This window comes from Malurus melanocephalus, unplaced genomic scaffold (assembly GCF_030028575.1).
Source record: "Malurus melanocephalus ecotype Western Australia unplaced genomic scaffold, MMel_1.1 scaffold_566, whole genome shotgun sequence".
Classification (NCBI taxonomy): domain Eukaryota; kingdom Metazoa; phylum Chordata; class Aves; order Passeriformes; family Maluridae; genus Malurus; species Malurus melanocephalus.
Window position 1 is genome coordinate 130,285 of NW_026623798.1, and position 24,222 is coordinate 154,506.

Sequence of the window (24,222 nt, forward strand, 5' to 3'; positions counted from 1 at the left end):
TGATTTGTCACGCTTTTAAATGCCTTTTAAACCTTGATATTCTGTGTTATATTACTATGTTGCAAGTTACATAGGTTGATATCTATGTATAATGTTTGTCTGGAAAAGTAATACTGCTCACACTGAAAGTACTTTAAAGGTAGCAATTTGGTGGCCATGAAAATCCTGAATGAGCAAACACTGAGCTGCTGTTCCTGGAACTGGACAGGTGAAGCTTTGGGGCAACAAGCTACAGTAACTAGATTTGTTTTGGTATTGATTTCATGGTTAGCCTTGCACATGTTGCCTAATATCTTGCTGTTTTCCTTCTCAGTTTCTATGATGATTGAAGATAAAAATTAACATCCAAAAGGTACCTATYTGCTACAGCACTAAAGGAACAGGCTCTGAATTCACACCATGTGGTAGCACATCAATCACACCAGATGTCTTCTGAGTTTCAGTTGCTAACTTCAGGACTGGATGAAATTGCACAGGATTGCGCCCCACTCTGGTATCAACTGACAGCATGAAAAAGTAGGAATCCTGAAGTTCATTGCCCATCTTCAGAACATTGTCTCTCTGAGGGCTTTCAAACTGTCCCATTTCTCTTTCTGAACCATATGTAGGACCCAGAATTTTAATTGCTTGAATATAAAATGTACTTTAGAARATATGTAAAGGCAAGAGAGCATGAGCATGCTCTGAGTCACTTTCCTCCCTTAATGAAATTGAAGAAGCACAAYTTAATTTATCTTTCTTGGTTTATACTTGAATTGCAGTGTAACATGAATGAATAAAGAGAAAAGCCTTTGGTGTTAGAAAAACACACCCTACATAATTTATTTTTTCTGAATCATTAGGGGTTAAAATTTATCTGGTCACATGTATTCAGATTCCACGTGTAATAAGGTGAGAGATAATGGGATTAAGGGGGAGGGAGAATCTAGGGAGGGCAGAAATGTAGATGTTGCTGCCTATTACATCTCTGGACCAGTTTCAATGAGTCTCTGTACCAGTCACTGGTAAAACTATATGGGAAATGCACTGCGGAAAGGCGCAGGAACAAGGACAGCATTCCTGCAGTCTGTGAATATGTCCTGGTATCTGTTCCTCCTGGAAAGATGTTTGACACCGGATTAAAATAGCAGTAAGGGTAGCTGTACCTAGGAAACCATATAGTCTTCTGTTAGCTTCCTACACAGCACTGAGCTGAGGAGACTTTCCCTGAAGTTTTACATGCTGCTGCCACTTATGTAATTTCTCTCTGCGTCAASTAGGTTTATATAGTTTTCCTAAGCACTGCAGGCTGGTTTTCAGCATCAGGGAGGGTGCTGAGGATGTAGCAGGGTGGAAAGGCTCCTTCAGGAACAAAGCCAAGAGCCTGCTAAATTTGAGCTGCTTTTGGTGGTATTGATCCATACAGGCAGCCTTTGCTCTAGGGCTCTGGTACAACACTGGCTTCTTTTTGCCCTGTGAAGAGCAGGACAGGCTGGGAACACATCCTGCAGCAGCGTGGGCAGTGTTTGGCTCAAGGGAAAACATGCTGGGAAACTAAAGCGTAATCTTTTTTACTCATATTGGAGATAATTATACTTGCAGTGTCTGACTGCATGTATACAGCCATGTTGTGCTGCTGGGTCTGCCTTGCAAGTCAGAGGATATTTTGTGTAAGGGGGATTTAGGGTCCCTTGTGAAGATCTGAAGAGCAACTTTTTTCAAAAGATCCTCAAGAYTATTTCCCCCTTGCTGTTAAGGACATAAAATCGAGATAATGAAAGTTGGTTTTTTTTTCCCAGGTTCCCGGTCTGACCAGCTAAACAGATAAGAGCTTCGGAGCCATCAGTGGCAGGAAGAGGCAAATGCAGACATGGAAGGATCAGACTGACAGAAAGCATCCACCACCAGAACTCAATCAGAAATGACAGTAAGGTAACTCATTTTAAGCAGGGAGCTGAAGAGGGAGTGGCTGAAGCTCTACAACAGAGAGCAATATGGAGAGAAAGAAGAAAGGTGATACCAAAAGAAAGACAAAAGGCAGGTAGATGTTTAGGCAGAAGGGCAGGAAGAAACAAGGACGGTTGTGCTAGCAAAGATAAAAGACATTCCCGCTGTCTTGGTCTAAAGGGTCTATTTGTATGTTGGTAAAGATGTTACAATGGGTGGAGAAATTACTTAGATGAGAGAGAGRAAGAGAAGCTATGCCCAAAGCCTTGTCCAGATGGAACAGGGGATGGTCACAGCGCAGGAAGGGTAACAGAGGCAAGGTCAAGAAACAAGGTTTTGACATGTTGAAAGGAGAGCAATTCATCTGGGAACTGACTGAATGCGTAGAAAAAAAGCTGACATCAATAATTGAATGTGACTCAGATGATACAATGATTTAGTACATGATTACATTTAGTAAGTGAACAAGTACAAAATGTCAGAGACCTGTACAAGCTCCCTTCATTGCTTAATGTCCCAACTGTCCCTGCTGTGACCTAGCTAAAGGTTAACCCTGTGGTCTGAGCATGAGTTGGGTGTTATTGTTGGCTTAARTGTTTAAGACTGATCTTCCTATGGCATGTTTACATAATTTTATAGTACTTAACAGACATTTCCCTTTTTGTTTATTCCATTTAATTTTGCTGTCATAGTCTCCCTTCCCAGCTCTCTCAAAGCCTGGGAGAGGAATTGAAAAACTAGTTACTAATTGTGGAAACACTTGCCTTAGAGAGTTCGCAGCGCTCTTGAAGTGAATGTTATTACATTGAAAGCTATGTAAAATCTCAGGAGGCCCAGAGACATTTTTTCTGAAATTCTCTGCTCCAGTTTCAGGCAAAGAGTCCTCTAATCTTGCAAAAGCAGAAGGGAGTGAGTGTGCTCCAGACATTTGATGTGGGCATAAGCGTAGCATGTTTGGTTGTCAAAACCTGGTCTCATCCATAAAGGTGCAACAGACCTACTTGCAGTTACACTGATGTGCACAGCTCTTTTGCACAGCTGCCCTCTGATATATAACTCATAAAAATATTTATGAATACAGTAACTGGGTTGCTTTGAATTCCTGCTAGTTTTAGTATTTTTATCTCACCTCTGAGGTGCACAGTCCCAGTAAACTGACAACGTTTTCACACAGCTCCCTTGGGAGATTAGTATCTACACAGCCAAAAGCAGATAACAGATCTGGYAACACTTATGCAAATTGTTCACCACTTTCCTCTAGAAGGCCCCGAACTCAGCTGGTTTGTCTGACAGATGCTGGCAGGCTGCTAGTTTCATACCAGCCTTCTTCTCCAGCACTGTCCCGGTGGCATCAGGTGTACCAAGAATCAGCCTTGCATGCCACAACCTGACACCAATCAGCAGAGACAGCCTGRGTAGCCTCCTTGCTCCAGGGAGGTTTGGATTGCTGCTCGTGAGAGTTATCTATTCGATTTTCTCATGCTAAGTGCTAGATTCCTCCCCTCTAGATTCAAGTATGTTGATTTTTTTTTCCTGAAACTGAGCAGGAGTGTTTAAAAACAAAGCTTCTATATTCTCACCATAAAACCTGCTTCAGGATACGATTTAACTTTGTTGTTGATGAAATCCCTCTGAGGAACGTCACAATTCTCATGTGGGAAACCAAGAAACAAGCTGTGAATGTCCTCTCCGCATCCCACAAAAGATAAAAAAAATAATAAAAACAAGAGTATGAGTACTCTCCTGTACAGCCATTCAAATAACCTCAACCCTGCCTTTTCAGAGACCACAAAGGATAAAATAGCTTACTTCTCCGTTGCAAGTGCTATGCCAGTGTCTGTTACACTGAATAGATGCAGAACATGGTGCATATAACCACTGCCTAAAAGGATGGGTGACAAAATTCTTTAGTCTTGCGCCTTTTGGAGTATGCAAAATCATATTTTAATGGGAAGTTTGGGGTAATCTCAGTGATTAATTGCTTCGTAATTACAAGAATAATCGTTACTTATGATCAAGGGTCAGGCTGCTCAGCGATAGTATTAATCTCCTGCCAGGCAACGTGGAAACCTGACGCCTCCATAGATGTCAAAAAGCCACGGTAATGATGTTTTACACCAACAGTGAGGGGACTCCCAGCAAAGACAGGGAGTTGGGGTCCTGCAGCACAAGCTCTTATTCCGCCCGAGGCTCCCACGGCTTGCATTTAGCTCTGGGTTTGGGGGTTCAGGGGGCGGGTAGGAGCGGTCCGGCTGGACCGAGGGGCACCTCTAGGGGCTGCTGTGCCGCCGCCGGAGCGGGGTGAGGGAGAAGCGGCGAAGTTGTGTGAGGGCGCAGCGGCGGCCGGACATGCCGGGGTGGGAACGGCTCCTTACCGATGTGYTCGATGAGGTTCCTCCAGGAGTCGGCCGTCATGGGATGTGCGGGCGGCGCCCCGGCCGTGCCGGCGGCTGGGGTCTCCTCAGCGGCGGCGGGGTCCCTGCGGGGAGGCGGACGCGCCCTCAGAGCAGCGGCGGGACAGCGGCGGGACAGCAGCGGCCCCTCCGCCCGGCCATGCCCCGCCACCCCCGCCCTCAGCATCCCCCTCACCTGCCGGACTGTCCCGCCGAGCCGTCCTGGTCGAGGGCGCAGGCGGCGCTGAGGGCCGCAGCCAGCAGCTCCATGGCCGGCGGCGGCAGGCGGCTGCCCAGCAGCTCCGGCGGCAGCGGCGGTGGCGGTGCAGGGCTGGGGGAGACCGGGCGGTTGCCACGGTAACGGGGGTAGGAAGGCAGCAGCCTGCACGGGAGGGAGAGGGGACTTGCGGCTGCCCCCAGGGCGCCCCCGCAGCCACCCTCAGGGCCTCTGAGCCCCCAAGCCCCGTCGGAGCCCCTTTCCGGTCCCTCTGAGTCTCTCTTCAAACACCCCCTTCTCTCAAAGCATCCCCAGGGCTCTCCCCTAAAATCTCCGGAGAGCCTCCTCAAATCCCCTCAGASCCCCCGTCAGTCATCCGCTGGGGCTCTCCATCAAAATCCTCTCGGATCCCTCTCAGAGCCTCCCCTCACTCTCCTCAAAAGCTTCCCACAGATTTTCCCCACAGAGACCCCCTCAAAATCCCCACAGAGTCTCTTCGCAGGGTTCCACCAGCCCCTCAGGACCCCCTTAGCCTATTGTAGCCCTTCTCCTCGTTCCCAGATCTCCTGCGAGGCTCCACGAAGTTCTGTCAAATCCCAGAGGAGCTCCCTCAGCCTTCCCCTAATCCCTCCCGAGACCCCTCGAAGCAGTTCCCAGCCCCGCTCCCATGGAGCCCTCAGAGCTCCCGCCTGAGCCCTGAGTTCCCCCAGAGCTTCTCAGAGCCCCCCCTGCAGACCCTCTCAACGCCCCCAAAATCCTTTCCGAGCCCCCACAGACCTCTCAGGTGTCGTGTCGTTCCCCCGCTCCCCTCTCAGAGCCCCGCACCCCCTGCCCAGCACCCCTGCCCGCAGAGACCTCCTCAGCCCCCCTGCTCCCCTCCAGCGCTTCGGCGCAGGTCCCTCCTCCGCCGGGAAGCTGACTCCCTCCTCCCCAAGGGCCCCCCCAGAAGACAGCAATCCCTGCCCCAGAGGCCCCCCCACCTCCACAGGCACCCCTACCTCCATCCCCCTTGCGCTCCTGCAGAAAGGCTTCTTCCCCCGATGCAGAGAAGCCCTTTTCTCCATCTGCTCCCTCCCTCCCCAGCAAGGCACCCTCCCCCAGCAAGCACCCACACACCCCGTCCCACCCTATGCCACAGCCCCTCTCCTCCATGCACGGCCACCCCACAGCGGGAGGGGGTCCTGCCCCGGCACTGACCTCCCGTCCCTCAGCCCCGGGGAGCAGCGCTGCCCCCCATCCCCTGCGCCTCTCTGCCTATGTGTGGATGGCGCCGACTTTGAGGAAGGGAAGGGGGTGGCAGAGGGGGGTTCTCCTGAACTGCTTCCAGATCTGGTGCATATGGTGCATTTCTTCTCCAGGAGTGAAACCCTGAGATGGAGGAATGTAACTGAGAAACTCAGCTTAATCCCTCCTGCCGGGAAGCACACCCGCAATTACCCCGCAGGGTTGGCCGCTATCCGCCTCTCCTTCTCCGGCAGGGCTTCGCACCCACTCGGTCATTTTCCCCGTCTCCCCTTCCTTAGCGTCGCTGCTTCCATAAGGATATAYTCCCTCGTTTAGGCAGTAAGTATCTCAGTACTCAATGATCTATATCTGTCTTCGTTCAGGTAATTGTTTTTCCGCCTCAGGGATAAATTCTCTTGAGCTCCAGAGTATGGTTACACCCTCGGATCAGTTCGAGTGCTTGTGGACAGGTTTGGTGCAGATCTTCACTACACATTAATAATCCTCAGCAAAATAAAAATGTCWTCTGCATCAAGTTGCAATTAGGAGTTAACAAACGGAAAATGCTCAGCTATTCCTTGTGCTCACTTTCTCCCTGTTGCTTAAATAACCGTGATTTTTTTTCTGTATGTGATAAGGTAATTTCTGCAACAACATAAAATCCATGTGTTGGTTTGTTTGTGTAAAATGGCTTCCTTTTCATCATTTTTATATTGGTTTGGCTAAATGTTGTGCCAGGATAGCTTTTAATCAGCACACGGTGATRTGTCCAGAAAAACTCCCTCAGCTTGTGTGAACTAGATCTAGATCTGGCACACTGGAGACCTCAGTGCTTAAGCCATTAAGAAGCAGAACAGGAGAGAGAAACAGCTGGAAATGTCACTGAGGGCTTATAGAGGGCTGTGAGTGCAGTTCTTGTCCAGTCCCGGAACAGGAGGTTGGAAGAACCAGACAACTGAAAGGAAATACCAGGGTGAGGGTGAGAGCTCGAGCCTGTTTTGTACTTAGAGAGAAGGATGAGAGTTTGAGAGCTGGTGCTGGGATTGTCACTGGGTAGATGGTCACTATGGGTTATTAGCCATTAAACACTGGTTATTAGGGGGTTTAAGGAACCAGGTGAGTGAGGGGGCAGCAAAAACCTTGTGGAAGGCATAAAGCAGCAGAGACTATCTGAAATTCATGTTTTAGTGGCTTGCTGCCAGGGCTAGAATATTGTCAAGGAGTTTAGGGAGTGGGTGGGATGCTAAAAAACRTCTTTCTTAGAAAAGGGGAGTGTCTTCATTATCCTGAAATCTGGAAAATCAGATATGCTGTTTTCTGTTTTCYCAAGGGAAGGACCAAGAGCAGTGGGGAGTTCTCTCTAGCATGCAAAGTGAAATCACTGTATAAGCTCTTAACTGACACTGCTAGAATGAACATATATCTAAACAGAACTTTTGATGTATTTACTAAAAAAAAAAAAATGTTTCAGAAGTATACTTTAACAGTTTAACAGATTCTTAATGCCTCATATTGCTTCACTTTCAAGGGTTAAATCAGTTGGAAAATGATGTTTCTTCTTATGAAAGGTGTCTCAGTCATGCTATAAAAATAATTCCAAAACAGAAAGCATCTTCTCATGATCGCATAGCTGTCTGGTAATTTGATCCTCTCTGTCCTCCCTTTTCTTTCACTTTTTCCAGCATAATTTTACTTTTGTTCTGAGATGAAAACTTGAAAATAACACRGAAATCACTAATGATAACAAACCCGGTGATGGAAGCTCTGAAGAGGGGAAACACCATCTGGGAGTGAAATGCCCCCTGTGGCCATGGCAGGCCCAGCTCACGATTCTGTATCTCAGAGAGCTGCTCTACCGTGTAACAATGACCAATACTCTACTTTTCCTTCTCTAGGACTGTTTCCTTTCCCAATTGTAACTTGATCTTTCAAAGATGTTGTTCTTTCTTCCTTCCCAGCCTTATTCTTGTACTTCTCATTGACATACAGAGACTATCCATAAACAAAACAAGTGCCTGAGAAATRCCTTTTCAACAAAGTGAGTGACAGTGTTCTCAGAGCTCATGGGACTGGAATAAAAAAATGACATTTAGCAAGAAGGAGATATTTTTGTCCTACAAAATTTGCCAGGATTTTCTAAATCTTGCTTTTCTGTTTGGGAACAGAACAGAAAGCTTTTAAAGTTTGTCATGAAAACTGAAGGCAGGCAAACAAGTGGCTCTGTCACGGTAGTCTGATGACTGGGGTCTTCATGCTGGGTGTGAGCGATCCAGGYTGGAGTAAGAGATGTGTCATTCCCTTGTGTCCTACGTGTTTTTGCCTGTCCCAGGGCAAGTCAGTCTCTTCCAGGAGCTGCTTTGCTTTGTCTGGTCACTGGGAAAGGTTCTTGAACCTGCTGAATGCCTTATTCACCAGATACTACTTTAAGTCAGTCAATACTGAACTATTTCTATGAAGTAGAATAGCTCCAAAATGCCTCCCTGTTTCCACATTGYTAGTACTTTGTATGCAGTTGAATCKGRCCTAGCTGCTCAATTCTACTTTTCACTAGACTTCCTGAGGCAGATTTCTACCTCTGCTTTTATGCCAGCACTCACTCAAGCTTATCCCATTCATAGTAAGCAAGTCTGGGCAGCTAAACTCGTGGAAAATGATTCATTTGTTTGGTARAATTAGCTTTGTGTGTTATGCCTCACTCCAGGGTGAGCTCAAAGTGAGTGCCAGCAGAGCAGAGGTGGCAGATGTGCAGATGGATGTCAGGACCATGGCAGTCCCACCTTGGATAATTTTTCACTGCTGTGAAACAGCAGGCTCAGGCCTGGAGAAGTTCCCACTCCACCTAATCTTAGCCATTAGGTAGGAGTTTGGAGGATGTCTTCTTTTTCTCTCACTGTAACAAGCAGCAATTTGATCAAGAGCCTAAAAAGCTTTCCCCCAGTTACCAAAATCAATACAAACTCATGGTGAGAAACCAGTTTTCTCACCAAGATCTCTTTAATTTATCCTMAAATTCCTTGTCTACTTGTAGGAGGAAAGAAAGAATCCGACTACTAGAACAACATGCATTAAAGCAACTGGTTAATAWTCCTCCCCCAACACTGCACAAGCAGGGGTGTGTGCCCTCTGCTGTTGCTGCTGACAGAAGACATGCAATGCACCAACAGAYAAAATCCAGTTTTGTTTCTGCAGCTCCTAGGGTCCCCAAGCATAAAGGCACTCGAAATGATCCTTGGTGACCACAATGTATTAACATGGAGCATGACCATCATTCAGCTCCCYGAGGACAAAGGGAAGGGGTTTTGAGCTTGCATATGTTCTGAAAAAAAGGGGTTTGTGTTGATGTACACTGTTTCCAGCTTCAATGTGCTGCTGCTGGAAAAGATTTTAAATATTAGCCAACCTGGTCCATGTTGTGTTAAAAATGTGATGATTGATGGAAGTTTATAATTAATTTATCCCAACTATCTCATTTCAGTTATGCTTGAGGGATGAATTCCCAATCTTAATTTGTATTTTCAGGCACTAGTAATCTTGAAAAATGAGTAATAATTTGAATTAAGATTTATTATGTGTATTTAAATTCAAAAGCCAATCCTTAGAATAAAGCTGTGCAAAGAACTTGTTTTTGAATGAAATTGAAATGTATTTTTTACATGTTCTCTCATAGCAATTTTTAGAAATTAGACCTCCTCTTCTGGAAACTAAAAAGAGAAGAGGCAGTCCAGCAGATCTTATTCATGAAAAATTCCCTAAGCCCTTCTAGTCAGTGGGAGTTTCACACCCAGAAAGGCCACAAGATGAGATAAGCACTTTTTTAATCTGAGCTAACCAAATTATTGAAAAGTGTGAAGTTACTAATAGATTTTAATAATGTTATACCTAGTCAAGGGTTTTTCATATCTTACTTTCATTCAGGTTACCTCTGTTTATGTGTGGTTTTTAATGGTGATTTTTGCGATCACTGTGTCTGGGCAATTTCTGTTCCTGATTTTTGATTTTTTAATGGTRTATTAGTGGAAAATCCCACCCATGGTATTTTTAAATCCTAAAAGTTAAGATTATATCTGTTCTCCTTTARCTCCTTAAGCTTTCATCAAAATATCTTAGTTATATCTACTGGGACTAGCAACCTTACCAATAATTAAAAATGTTCAGAAATTTAGTTTATTAGATCCTTACCTTTAAGTGCTTCTAACCTTTTGATGCTCATAATCATCAGGGTTACACTTTTATTTATTAACCACCACTGAGAGACAAGTTATTTTTTATATATTTAAAAAACCCTAACAATTTGTTAGACTTAGGAAAATATTATTGGATCTCTGTTAAAGGAAAACAGGAAACCTGTTATTATTCTCCTCTGAGAAACTTTGATTTCTGTTGATATGCTAGTTGAAATGTGGGGGTTGCCAGGGTTTTATCTTTTCCACATGCATGAAAATCCATAGAATTATGGCCCTTTTCCACTGTCCAGCTTACACACAAATTTTAGACTTAGATTTAACCATCTAAAATCCCTGAGCTCCTGCYCATGGAGAGAATGTGTGCCCTGCTGAGGGCTGAGAAAATAATTCYTGATATTGTACCTGCAAAAGCTGCCTGGTCCAGCTCTAGGCACTATGAATAAAGGCCATTATGGTAGTACCCTCAGTGATCCTTGTGCTGAATCCAGTTAGCATGATGAGAAAACTACTTGACTGAAAAACAGAAGGAGCAAGACTCAAGCAAGCATGGAGAGGAAGAGGTCTACCGCTGAACCAGAAGACTGCTGTGAAGGGAGGAACTCAGCTACAGCTAGATGCTTGAGGAAATGGTGAATTGGAAAAGACTGTAAAATTTGGCACTGGAGCTCGGAGGAGGGGTGAGATACTAAGACTGTATAAGGGGCCAAATGGTGAAGAGCCTGGACAAAAGAACACTGAGATATGAAGTGCAGAGGGGGAAGGAGAGAAGAATAATGTGTCTGGGAAATAGTAGACTGTGGAAATTGTGTGGGAATTACAAGTTGAAGCTGATAGAAAAGGAGTGAAACAAAGAGATTGATTGAGGACCTGGGGGTCAGGGCATGTCCAGATGAAGCAGATCAGATTGGGAGAACTGAAGGGCAAAGCCTAGACCTTGCACAGTAATGAAAATGTGAGTGGGCTGAAAAACCTGGCAAGAAGAGACTGGGTGGAATAGTTGGGCAGGTYGGGATTGGGATCTCCATTGGCTGTRTKCTGGAAGKATGCTTTCTTAGAATTSTGTATGTTACTGCTTGCTRTTTTGTGTGATCCTGTGAAACATTAATYTTGACAGTAATGACATTTTAATACCTACAGTGGCTATTTTTACTTAAAATGTATTMGTTTTTAAAATATTTCTCCCTGCAAATATGGTTGCTCKTAGACTTTTTAGGATCCAATTTGTACAAAAGAGGGATAGAAAAGTATTATTTATCTGTTTATCTATCTCTGAAAGAACAAGAAGTTGTTGTAGAGCAACAAAATTTAAATATTTGGTCAACAGGTGTTTGCACCAGCTACTCATGACTTCACCACTTGCAAATTGAATCACCATTGGCAGCATAAAGAAGAGGTAACTATAAGGAATGTATTACRTAAGTAGAAGGAAACTGCTCGAGTATGGTATAAGAACTTTTGCAATCCAGGTCCCAGACTCTCCTGAGATTTTTTTCTGGTACCTCTGGTTAAATCAGGCTATAAAAGCAGTGCCGTCTGCTGTCCAGGACTAAGAGTTCTGGGCTAGGGGATGCTAATGCAAACTCACATGAGCACCCTTCAGAGGGCTATGCTATTTCGCATGTGTACTGCTTCTCTCTAACACATGTGTTTGCATGAATTCAAACAAGTTAAATTCCYTCTTGCTGCTGGGGGTGTCTATTTGTATTCGTTGTTGTAGTACTTCGATTCTTGGAGCTCAGATCAAAAGCATTTTCAGATGACCCTTGTTTGTCCAAATTGGAGGTTTCATAAGCAGCATAAAGAAAAGTTTGCTTTGCACTGGTAGACCAATGACCTCCATGAGCTTTGCAAAGTGAAATTTCACACTGAGTGTCTCTTCCAATGTATCTTCTGTGACTGCTTTCTATGATATCTGCACTACTCCTGCCACACTGGAGCTGGAAGGACTGATCCCAGTGCAAAAAAGCAGCTTTTGTTGAGTTCAGTTCCTTCCGGGGCTTTGGCTCTGATTTCTCTGGAAAGCAGAAATTGCACTAGAAGCTCAGCACTGAGATTCTCAGGGCAAGTCAGCTGAGTTGYCTGGAAGTGGCTTGTCATTGTAGGGGTTTGGATCTTTGTACTATGTGCAAGACTGGGAGGGAGCCAYGGAATGTTGTGGAGAGTTCTAGAGTTCTTGGGGGGAGCTGGAGATTGTGTAAGAGAAAGGTCATGGTGAAAAAAATATAGTTTGAGCAAAGTTAGGCATAAAAAGTCTCTTAGGAAGTATCTTATGGATGGCCAGTGGCCATCCTGATTTTGGAACACCAGCAATAATGTTTGAGGACATTTTGTTTTCAGACATTGGCATTCTGAGATCAGTGAATTGCTCTGCTATTCTCAGGCCTTTGAGAGACACATAGATTCAAATAAAAGTCTGTATCCTATCTGAATGCAATGTAGATGACAATGTAGTTTTCCTGAGCTGTTTATTATATTCTTCAGCTGTGTTTACTTCCTGCCCTGAATTATGTAGCATGGCTATATGTGAGATGATATCCCTGCCTGTGAAGAACCCATTTGTGTCAGACCTGCTGGTTATCTTCATGCAAGGAGACTTGCATTGTGACTGCCCAGCCCAAATATTTATATGGTAGCTGTAGGATGCTTCTGAATGCGAAGAGATGTATCACTGCTGYCCCACTTGTCATCAGGATTGGCGTGATTCACTCCTGAGAATATCATGGACYTTCTGAGCCCTGGTCGAAGGTGCCTGTACTGTCCCTTCTGCAGAACTGCTAGCTTCAGCTTTCAGAAAAATGGTTAGCTGTCAGGTACCAGATTTATTCTTTTGAGGAGAGATTAAAGGCATTTCTTAAGACCAGCAATCATATTTTTAATGTCTTATCTGCATAATGACGTTTTTTTTTCCAAATAGAAGTGAGATAATAGTGATTACTGTAAACAAAGGCAAWTTTTTTAGGGTCTTGCAGGCTTTCCCAATGTAGATTTCTAGTGGTTCTCTTATAAATGACAGCTCATCTTTTGGAGAAGGAAAGAGGACATGGCTTGAATTTGAGCTGGATCTCTGCTCTCATTCTCTGTTAAATCTCTGTGCTTAGTTTCAAGAGACCATTGATGCCACTCAGAAACATTGCCTGCTTTTAGCAGACGCATGACTTGGAACCTGTACTGACCTGTCAAACTCTGCACCACAGCATCTTTGATAAAACTGACTCCCAGCACTGGCTCAATTGTTTCCAGCTCCAGGGAGAATGAGAATTTGCACATTTCAGAGCTGCCCAAGTGCTGATGTCAGGATGTTAGACTGACAGTGATGATTATGCCCCAAGGAGAGAAAGACAGATGGGTTTGACATCACAGCAGACTGTGGCTGTCTGGTTTCATATGCTCAGTTTATGGCCAAGGGAAAACCAATTTTAGCCAGGGCAATTGATTTATTTAAATCCAACTTGACATTTGGCTAAAATCATTCTATTGGAGCCCTCTCCATAAGGAAACATGCCATGCCTGGGAAGGTGCTCTGTATTACACCAACACAGCTGGTCTCAGTAATTAGGACCAGACAGTGCAGCAGGATGCATGGACCCTTAGGGGACAAGAGCTTACTGCTTCCAGCTTGATCTTCTKCAGTAGAAGCGGGGATTATCTCACAGCTGTACACACAAGGAGGTGAGTAGCTGGAGTAGCAGTTTGAGAGAATACCTCAGTTGTATTTGAAAATGTAGAAATAGATWGCTGCTCCTTTCTCTGGCTGTAGTGGCAAGAGAGTGGGGGTGAGGGCAGATTTATAGGATGTGTGTAAATTCCTGAGTTATGGGATCAGGGTCTTCTGCTGGACTTTGATTGTTGAGGGATTCAAGTCGAGAAGGGCTCTCTCACTGAAAGCCTCTGTTGCTTACCAGTTCTTCAAAGTAAACAGCAAACAAAAGGTCCAGATACTTTAGAAAACAKACTTGTAGCTACTTCTTTAGCTAAAAAATCCTTTTTTCCTTGTGGGGATATTTAACAGGCCTCAGGAGAGCCCTCTATGAAGGCCAAGAATGGGATCACCCTGATGTTGAGATGTTCCATAAGGAAATGCCCATAGGCTCTCCTTATTCTCAAGAAGGTGCTTAAACCAGTCTGCCCACTTTGTTGAACTGCTGGGTGATCCTGCATCACATTCCCCTTTTTTCCATCTTCCCCACTGTCTTCTTGTTCCCCCTTTTTCCTTCATTGTCTCCTCCAAACCCACACTGATAAGACTGTTTATACCACTATGCTAATACTATATATGTATGTCATTAAGACTGAAAGCAGCACCACAAATCAAGGTGAGAAAGCGTGGATCAGAGCTACAGCTTAGTCCAGCTGTCCTTCCCAAAAGGAGGATTCTTGCTCTGGCACCACTCTGACTGTAGTTCTCATTGAAGGCACAGGCAATACCCAGCATGGGAACCTCCTTACCTTTGGATCCATAGCTCATCTAATGTTGTTGGATCAGAGTTTGCTGGAGATGGTGATCCCGTATGAGGCAAAACATTCAGAGGCTCTTTGATGGGCTCATTGTTTTTAAGTGCACCTGTGATATAAGAGAAAGCCAAGAGGGTGTTAAAACAGCAATTTTCTTAATTTACCTTTACTGTAGGTAGTGGTTTGCTTACAGCAAAGCAACAGGAAGACCATAGACAAAAAGGTGGTTGCATTTTRGCTTTGATTTTCAAACAGTGTCTAACTGTCATCAGCTTGCATAGTGCAAATGCAGCTGAGAAAAGGTGAGGTTAGATATAAGGTATCAGTTCTCATGTACCTGAGTAGCATGCTCACCACTGCATTCTGGGTCCTGAAGAGTGATTTTCAGTGCTATTCTTTAAGCAGAAAAGGTGTAGCTGTGTGTGCCTGTGCATGCCAATATTTGTTTTCCAGAGTTAAGGCTTCATTACTGATCTGCTTTTAGGTATACAGTAGATGTTCAATTTACTGGATAAATCAAAGTTAGATTTGGGTGAGATAGGAGCTTTGCTTTTAATTGCTTCTCCAATTTCCCTCAGATGAATCACTGTCCCTTTGACAGGGAGTCAAAGTTGTATTAATTCCAAGGCTTACTACTGCAGTAGCTGGCAGAAGATGCACCTCACTTTTCAAATTAAATCTCCCATTGTTTGAGGCTTGTTGATAAATGACCATGCTATTTTTTATCAGAAATATTTTGATCTAAGTTGTAACACTGTTTGTCTTTCAAACTGATGATAGCACACTCAGGTCAGTGCTCCGACTGAAGAAGGCTTCTGATGTACCTTAATCACTTTTCAGAGGGAAAGGGAGATATCCGGAGTTTTAAAATCTCCTAAAATAGTGTCAAAACAGTAGTCTGGGTTATTCACTTTGAATGATTTAAACACTTTATCCTGATGTCAAAAGAGATTGGTTAAAAAAGACCCTCAAGAATTCTTTCTCCAGTTAAAGAAAAGCATCTGTTATGTTTTACAGCTCCTAGGCTATGAGCCAAAGTTGGGCTGGTGCAAAGGGCTCCTGTATGGAAGACTTTCCTCAGCTGGATTTAGATAATTTTAAATTGTTTTTTTGTTATCTCATTTCTTGAGTCTTTATTTTTCTCATTTTGTATCCTATTCTGTCTTTTCTGTCTCTTCCTGTCTTCTTGCCTGCCCCTCTCCTCCCCTCCAGTTATTCCTTACGCAAAATGAGACTAGGTTAATATTTGAGCTTGAGTCACACTCTTGGATAACTGCTGTTCAAATGGGTTGGAAGGCAATATAAAATAGCTCACCCATCCCTTTCTTCCATGCATGTCAGCAAATGCTGTCAGAAATTTCTGCTACAAATGAGGCTGGTGTAGAAGCACCCAGTTTCAGGGAGAGGGAATTGATTCATAGAAGTAAAGAGAGGGAGAGAGCAGAAAAGCTGCTTACACAATCCTAGCTGAATTTAAAGGCCATAGCCCAGAGGAGGACTTGCTATAGTCACACTGGAGAAAGAGCTATTGCTCCTAGCCCAGGTCTTGTAGTGCAGTCTGGAGAAAAGACACATTCCCCGTGTGTCTTGCTGAACAATGGCAGGCATGGAAGAAAAAGCCCTGTTTGCAACCAATCGTGTTCCCGTAGTGATAATACAGGGAGGGGAGGGGGAGAGCAGCACAGGTCAGCCTCATGGATATTTTATTGAGTGAGTAACAGAGAAGACCTTCTCTAGGCTTGTCCTTCCCTTAGCTTGTCCTTCCTGGGTGATGTTTGCCAGACAAAAGAGCTGTCCTCCTGTGCCGATGTCCTGATGCCATGACATTGCAGGTGTCTGAAGAAGGTGTGTCCTTCTGTGCTGGTGCTGCTGCACTGGCAGCTGCAGGTTGCAGGGGTAAGGACGTTCTCGATGGCTGCATGGATGCTGTGACARTGTAGGGAGCAGGAGGGAGGGCAGGTTTGTGCTGTGCTTGCTCTGCAAATGTGCTCTGGGGAGGCAGAGCGAGGATGGCTCTGCTCTGGTCCTGTCTGCCCCGCCAGCAGGGTGAAGAGCAGCTCTGCTCTGGCATAGGAGACACTCAGTTTATCCACAAACCTCACTGCAACAGTAGCAGAATATTGAACAGGAGCTCTTGGCTGCTCTCTGCTTGGAAACTTGAAGAAAGGAGGGAATTTTCCTTCTGTTCGTGCTGCAGTGTTGAACGAGTCTTTATAGTGCTGAAATATGTAGTATTGGAAATTGGCGAGGCAGGCCCAAAACACCTATATCCTGGGGATTGGAGGTGGAGGATGTCTGTTCTTTGTTTTCTTAAGGAATATGATCTACTTTCTACATATTAAAGCAATAGCTTTCATTGGCTTGCACAGCAGTGGAACATCAGCAGTGATGTATAATTTTGATTCATACAGCTATCCAAAGCTCAGAGTCCAGTACATTGATTCTGTTAGATTATAACCTGAAGACAGGATAGGTAACTTTGCTGTTAGTTGCTCCTCTGCTGAAGAAGTTATAAAAGTCAGTTTTTCTGAGCACCTGGGAGATAGAAGCAAAGGGTGTTTTCTATGTTTCCAATACCAGATCTCTCTCATTTAGCACCTAGATTAAAACTACTTCAATTTCCTTCATGCAGACCTGTTTCCCATGCTTCTGTGTTGCAGTAGCTCCTTTCCTGGCTTCTCTTAATTTCTCCTATCTTTCTCTTTCTTCTTTCACAGATAGCTGCTCACACAAGGTTCCAGCTCCATGACAGCCTGGCCTTGCCATCGTGCTCTGTGTTGTTCATACTCASGGAAAGCCAACTCACTCATTTTCTAATGAAGCCACAGCTGAATACATGGATGTTCTGGATAGTGCTGCTGTAATTTCAACCTCCTTGTTCAAAGGCAGACTAGGTGTTTCTTACAGCTTTCTTCAGTGCAAATGGGCAGTAACTACCACTTTCAGAGAAGACTTGTTTCTTTCTTGTAAGGGTCCATTGAAATTTTCTCTGTTTTTACTATTTTCTGTACTTTTGAATATGTCCTTTCTGTATGCTAAAGAAGTCCCTACTTCATTGACAGCTTTATGTCTTTCTCTAAGTTGTTTTTCTCTTACTGAACAGAGGAGTGGTAGTGCAGAGTCCCACATACGTTTAGATTCTCTGTCATGAAGTTTCTTTAAACATCCAACAATTTTACATTTCCAAGCGGAGCACGGAAGGATGGCACTTCTCTGCCAGTTGTGCCATAGGGCAGGGATCTTCTGTTATATGCTGACTGCTTAGCTGCTTTCTATCTTTCCTGTCCTTTTCCTATTCTCAATGACTCCTCTAGTTCCTAATCTCATTGGAAAAGGAAGCATAATGTTGTTTGGGTCAGTACTCACCTGTAGAATGCCCCATGTGTATTGAGTCTCTCGAAGTCTTTCTTTTCCCTCTGTTTGGCAGCCTTATGGATCGGTAGTACCTGGAATTTCTTTGAATGGCAATGTGATGTGCTTGCAAGTCCCCCTCGTGGGTCACTGGGTTAGTACCGGCTGATTCTTCCTCACCTTCAGAGACTGAACCTGACTCTCTTAGCACCTGCTGAGAGCCCTGATGGAGCCCACTGGTGGTGAGCCTGTGGGTGGCTTCTCTCCTGTGCTCATCCATGGCTTCCAGAGCTTGTCTCTATGGCAACTGAAATGGCAGATCAGCAGCAGTGCAGCAGAAGACAGGTAGCCTCCACAACTCCATCAGCTTTATCTGAATCTGAGCTGGAGACAGACAAAACAGAACGTGAGAGGAGACAACAAAGTTCTGGTTAGTTCAGGAGCCACAGTCCACCATCTGTTTAGGGTAATGGGCATGGTACGGGATGCTTTATCAGAGATCATTCTGAGATCATCATCTCACAAGCTTTATTCTAATGTCCTGAACATTGCTTTGACACGCTCATGATTGTAATTCCATGGCATATGTCAGATATTACTAGAAAAAATGTTTTATTTTCTCAGTTGACACTCACTCCCTTTTGTCATTTTTGAGCAGTAGATTACTGCTTGGTTTAGAGTGTATAACAGGTAGTGGCTGTGACCTTTTAGAAGATGATGAAAATATTATGGAACAGAAAGTAAAAGCAGAAGAGAAAGCTCTGTAAATCTGTCTATCATTTGTGTATTTCTCCATGTAATAGAAGAATTAATGCCTTTTAAAGGTCTGGGTCCCTTCTAATACTTGTCAACAGCACTTACTCCTGCTGTGCAGCTAAGTGAAGGAAAATCCATAGCTGTCAAGAAATGAATGCAAAAGAGACAAGATTATGTGATGCAGGGGCTTGATTTGGTTTGCTGCCCTCAAGTGCCAGTGTAGCTCCTCCAGTGACACAAGGACTTTAGCACAAGGATCCTTTGCTCTGTGTGTCAGTACATGGACTATGCCAGGACTCCCCTGCATTTTTACGAGGCATATCACTGCAACCACAAAACATCAGTTGATCCTTCAGCCTTTGCAGTACTGGCTAAATGCGAGAGGATTACTTAAACATTCACTGCTTCTTTGCTGAATTCTTAGAGCTGTCAAAGTCTTTCTGAGTATATAMTATGATTTTGTGGCTGATGGGGCTGTCATGAGTACTAGAAAGAGATGCTGTATAGGAAATGTGAATATAAAATTGACAGCTGGCTGAAAGAAGGGCATAAAACTGTGGATTAGTCGTTAGATGCTGTTTTAAGGAGTCACATGTATCAGTGGTTTGTTACATTACAGTATATCCAAGACACGAGAGTTTAGAAAGTGTTTCAATTATTTTTCTGGGTCTTCTGCAATCTCTAAGAACACACGTGTTCCACAAACACTTCCCATGCTTGCCCCCAGGATCGCTCTGGCTGAGCCTGGGACATCAGGGACAGTTGGGAATCATCTGTGAATCCTCTGCTTTCCAATATTTTTGAMGGCCCTATGATTTATCCTTATAAAGGGGGTGTGGGGGGAGGGTGGGTGCCACTCTCTGAAATCATGCACTGTAGAGCTCCTGGCTCTTCAGAGGAGAAAGTTTGCTTTCTTCTTTCATAGCCTGAACCACAGCATGCAGACCTAAATTTGGATYCTGGCTTCAGTTCTGCTTTTTGGACTGTTTGAAAGTATGGTGGTTGCTCTGGGACAGTTTCCAGTGTTAATGGAAGTGTATGAAGGACCCACTTGTTGCTGGTGGTGTTAAGTTTGGTTTGTAAACTGTTCCAAGGTACAGAGATTCACTAAGCCTGTTTCTTTTTCTGTGGGTGTGTAGAAAAATGGAATGAAAACAGCTGCTGGAGACAGCTTGGAAAAAAAGAAGAGGCTATTTCTTTTCCTGTGTCTTTCTTTCTGTCCTGAGACTAGACCCCGCAAAGGCTTGATCCTTGCAATTGTGATGAAAGTATGTCTTCTAACTGAACCACAGTTAATATCACAATTGTAATCCTGCTTAACTCCAAGCTCTAACAGTTACTATTTTTTATGTATTTCTCTTCTACAGATTGTTTTATATCTTGACACTTGAGGAGAGGAACCTGTAACAACCTCCCCTACATCAAAGTTGTCCATGTGGCTCAGATTAGGGCCTCTCTGTCTCATGACATTTACAATGCTGACATAGTTTACAATGCTTTGTGAATTGCTGCTGGTGTTTTGTTTTTTTTTTTTTTTTTTAATGGTTAAAGTTTTCACAGAAGATGCTCACCAGTCATGACTAGTTTCAAAACCATGCAAATGCCCAAAGGGATCATTAGGCAAAAAGATGCATATGTGTGCATGGAGAAGACTGTTTACCCCTTTCACCCACCTATATGGGGGTAATATGAGAGAATATGGATGTTGTTGTTGGGCTTTTAACAAAGATACTTGGAAGAGAAGGAGCCCTCTGCATGGCCAAGTGACACTCAGCTGGGTTGCCCAAAGATGTAACTATGGGTTCAGTGGACCTGGCAAACCTGTGTGGTCATCTTTCTAGATACTCGGTCTTTGGGTCATCAGAGGAGTGAAGGTGTCTGTCCTGAAAAATTAACTTACTTCCAGGATATCAAACAGTCTATAGTGAACAAGATCCTTGACCAGAATTGAACATAGTAATGGATGAGAGACAGACTTCCATGTTTTCTAGGAGACACAGAGRGGGCGCTTGTTTAGAGTGGTGGTTATAAACAATAAATACTGTTTTTTAATGTCTTCAATGTTCAAGAACAGAATGTATTTCTGAAGTTAATGCTTCTGGTTTCAAAATCGATACACTCAGAAATTCTTGCGAAACCATTTACTGATGTGTCAATCAAATAATCCTGTCTTTTCCAGTTGTTCAGGTGCATTTAAAAACTGTTTAAATTAAAAAACTGTTTAACTGTTAAAAGTCTGTTTAAAGGATGTGTTCAAATTTAGTCTTACATTCTTCTGGTAGCAGTCAAACTATTCAATGACAAGACTCAATGACTCTATTCAATGACTCAAGCAGGTGTGGACCTTAACTATTCCTGTCTGGGTGTAGTGAATTTTTGAAGAAGGTATTCATCTCTGATAGTCACAAGGAGGTGATTGCCAGGTCTTTCATCAGAAGTAACCCCTCCCAAGTATATTCCCATGCCACCTTGGGTTCACATGGCTTGCATCACCACCCGCTTGATTGTTTTTGCAGGCAAACATATTTCCTGGAGCTCCTGGAGATCAAAGTAGCACTTTGTAGGGAAAAGGGAAGGATGACAACAGTGAAACTAGCAAGTTATGCACATACAGCAACACTAGAAATGTGCATTTTGACTCGCACATAATCCAGCCTCCAGGAATTTGACTGTATAGAAATTTTACTTGCCTATGTAAAAAAGTGACATTTACCAGCAAATGTCATGAATTTGTATAAGAACAGCTGAACTCAGGGGTGTTGGGTAAGATGCTAAAAAAAGCTGTAAAAGTGACTGAGATTCCTAGAGCAGTATGGAGCTGGACACATGGATGTGTGTAGGAAACAGGGACCGCTGCTGCCTCTGCAGGGGTGGCACTGGATATGTTTTCAAAGCATGGGCTGGCATGGGCTGGCTGACTATTGCATAAAGAGAGTGGACTTAGAGGGATTTGAAGTATATTGGGTGTATCAAAGATGTCTTAGGTGTAACTTCCGTTAATTAGCTTGAGCAAATTAAAGATAAGCATGTTTTTTTGTAGCAGAAGCTGAGATTGCAGCTGTGCAGACCTGCAGGTATTTCAAATGGATTTATTCTGGGCAGTTTGATGTGGGAGTCTGGAGCAGGAGGTACATTCTGGAACCAGCAGAGCATCTCTCCCTCATCCCACGACGTGTGAGGCAGGCGCAGCTGARCGAATCATGGCAGAGGCAGATTGTGTGGTCTGTCAGTGGTGGCAGCCCTGGTGGGCACTGGTAGCAGAGGGAGCTGCTGGGGGCTGGCAGCCCCAGAAAGCCAGGCTGGCTACCTCAGCTGTGGCTGTGACAGCAGGGGTGTAAGYGATGTCTGAACTGCTGGAAAGAGCCATCTCCTTCCCAGCCAAGCCTGCTGCTGCACACTTTGAGCCCTCTCTCAGCGCTAGTTTTCTACAGCTCCAGCACAGCAGAGCAGGCAGCTGGATCATGGATGCTTTGCATCCCTGGTAATTTGCTGCCCTGGATAATGTACTATTTTGGTGTGCCTGGTGCTGGCTGTGGTCTGACAGCTTGTGTCTCTGGGAGGATTTTTTCTGCACCCTCTCTTCTACTGCCACAAGGCAATCATTAGTGTGGGACTTGGCTCCCTTGCTCTCACCCTTCCCTGTGATGGAAGAGGTGAGGCAGGATGAGACTAGTGGCTCTGCTTCCTGGTGAATCCAGTCCTTCATTATATTCCTAATTCCTCTTTAAAGTGGGGACATTCAGTATTGGCTTACTGAAAAGAGTTCAGTACTGTAATAAGGAAGTTAGCACAAGGATTTTGAGATGAAAACTTCTCAGTTTGCTGATATTATACAATGCTGTTGCCCAGACTGGGAGAATAATAAAGATTTCTTAATTAATGCTAGAGACAGATTGTAATCTCCAACTTTGCATCTCAGGGATGTTTCAAAGCAGGAAACAACAGATATGAATACAACTTGACTAAATGGTTGGCCTATCTAGGGACATACAGCCACTGAAGAAGAATTGCCCTTGTTTAACTGTATAATATGTCCCAACCACCGCCAGGAATAAAGATAACAGTATTGATGCGGCCAATCTGAGTGGCCACTCAAAGTATGCAGGTGGGTGCTCTCAGCACACAGGACAATGAACTCTTACTCTGAGTTACCCAGTGGTGTGTTAGTTTTGACGTCAGCTCAAAGGCATCCATGGCTGGATGCCTTTTTAAATTATGTCTGTCTCCACAGAAAGTTTTGAGGCTCAATGCTGAAATCACTGTCTTGGTTGTAGTGTGTTTGTGCTGTAGAAAGGCAGAAGATCTTATACTATTTTCTTCCTTTTTATGTGTTGAATTTGTTTCAAGTATAAAAGCCCTATTAGTGACTCATCTGGAAGGTTTTGCATTCTGAATGTAGGGATGCACCGTTCATGTATATTTGATGACACAGATAGAGCTCTTTTAGGACAATATTTTGACTTCGAGCTTTAATAAATAACATGGCTCCTTTAATATTTCTACTTTAAATACAGTCTAAATGTACATACAAATGACAATTTAGCTGCATCTTACTGGTTTGCTTTTAAAATGCTTTTCTTAAAGCCTTGTGCATACCAAAACCAAAYCCCTGTCTCCCACCACCAGTCCCCCATTACATCCTTGCTCATGTATTAGGCAGTGACTTTTTTCCATCTTCCTTGGATTTAAGTGGAGTGGAATGTCATCTCTAAACTCTTTCACTCTGCATGATAATGAGTCAAACTCAGCTCTGTTGGGATGCAGCATAGTCCACAAACCAGCAGCAGGCCTTACTCATCAGCGGCCGCTCGCGCTCGTGTGGGTACCRATCCCTTAAGGAGTGCCACATACAAGAGGACCCTGACGGAGGCCCTGGGGCTCTACACAAGCTCAGGCCTGCATTTGCATTGGGAGATATTTCTGTCTGAGTCAGGGGAATAGTAACACCCACAGACTCAGCCCTAGGCTCTAGCAGATTTAGTTCTTAGCAGATGTAGCTATGAATTAATTTAGCCTCATCAGTGGTGGAGGCGAAGGTACAGGCTTGGAGCCAGTGTGAGTGAGGTGCTCTCACATGCTGAGCCACTCCTGCTCTAAGGGGACTGCCTTCCAGCAGACGGATGCATGGTCATGGTAACATCTTACATTAAAGTCCTCATGTCCCTGAGCTGCCTGATTACAAAAATATTTATATTTTCATTGTTACTGGTTGGGATCACCATCCTTGGAAATGTTAACAATCCTGACCGTATTAGGTGGTGGCAGAAGACAGTTAAGCACACGTCGCTGTCCAGAGCAAGCTACATGACATTTCACAAAGGAATTTCAACTATTTAGGTGCAAGGCCAAGGTGTTATTTGATTAAGGAACAGAGGTGGAGACAAACAGGTAGAGCATGAGAACAGACTGACCAAAAAGTGAGACATGGACCAAAGAGGTTCACAGCAGAAGCCAGAGAAAATTGGACAATAAGTCTGAGGACGCTGGCTGAAAGAATATCAAATAGTTTGACCCCATATGTTTCCAGAAATCAAACATTTTGTACTTATTTCATAAATAAGATTGAATTCTGTATCTGACCTTAACAGAATCAAATTACAACTACTTCAAATCTGAGACAGTCTTTCAGGTGAGGAAGATAACATAATGGTTCTATTGCCCTGATTTAGTGCTGGTACCTTATTTATAGCAAGTAAAACCAAGACAGAATTATATAGTT

General features: G+C 44.0%; 1 protein-coding gene across 5 annotated transcripts in view; it reads right to left on the minus strand.

Annotated features, from left to right (window-relative positions):
- The window catches only part of NGEF (neuronal guanine nucleotide exchange factor), a 48,687-nt gene that overhangs the window by 19,698 nt on the left and 4,767 nt on the right, over positions 1 to 24,222 (minus strand). The window contains exons 2-6 of one of the 5 annotated variants that reach the window (XM_057382372.1): positions 17,763 to 18,131; positions 14,391 to 14,505; positions 5,734 to 5,904; positions 4,516 to 4,701; positions 4,302 to 4,405 (exon numbers count right to left, since the gene is read on the minus strand). In XM_057382372.1, the coding sequence (XP_057238355.1) occupies positions 4,302 to 4,405; positions 4,516 to 4,701; positions 5,734 to 5,904; positions 14,391 to 14,505; positions 17,763 to 18,027 (841 nt within the window). In that variant the 5' untranslated portion in view covers positions 18,028 to 18,131. Of the gene's footprint in view, positions 1 to 4,301; positions 4,406 to 4,515; positions 4,702 to 5,534; positions 5,590 to 5,733; positions 5,905 to 5,973; positions 6,030 to 14,390; positions 14,506 to 17,762; positions 18,132 to 24,222 lie in introns of those variants that run through there. The other 4 variants (XM_057382373.1, XM_057382374.1, XM_057382375.1 and 1 more) reach the window with 4 other exon arrangements.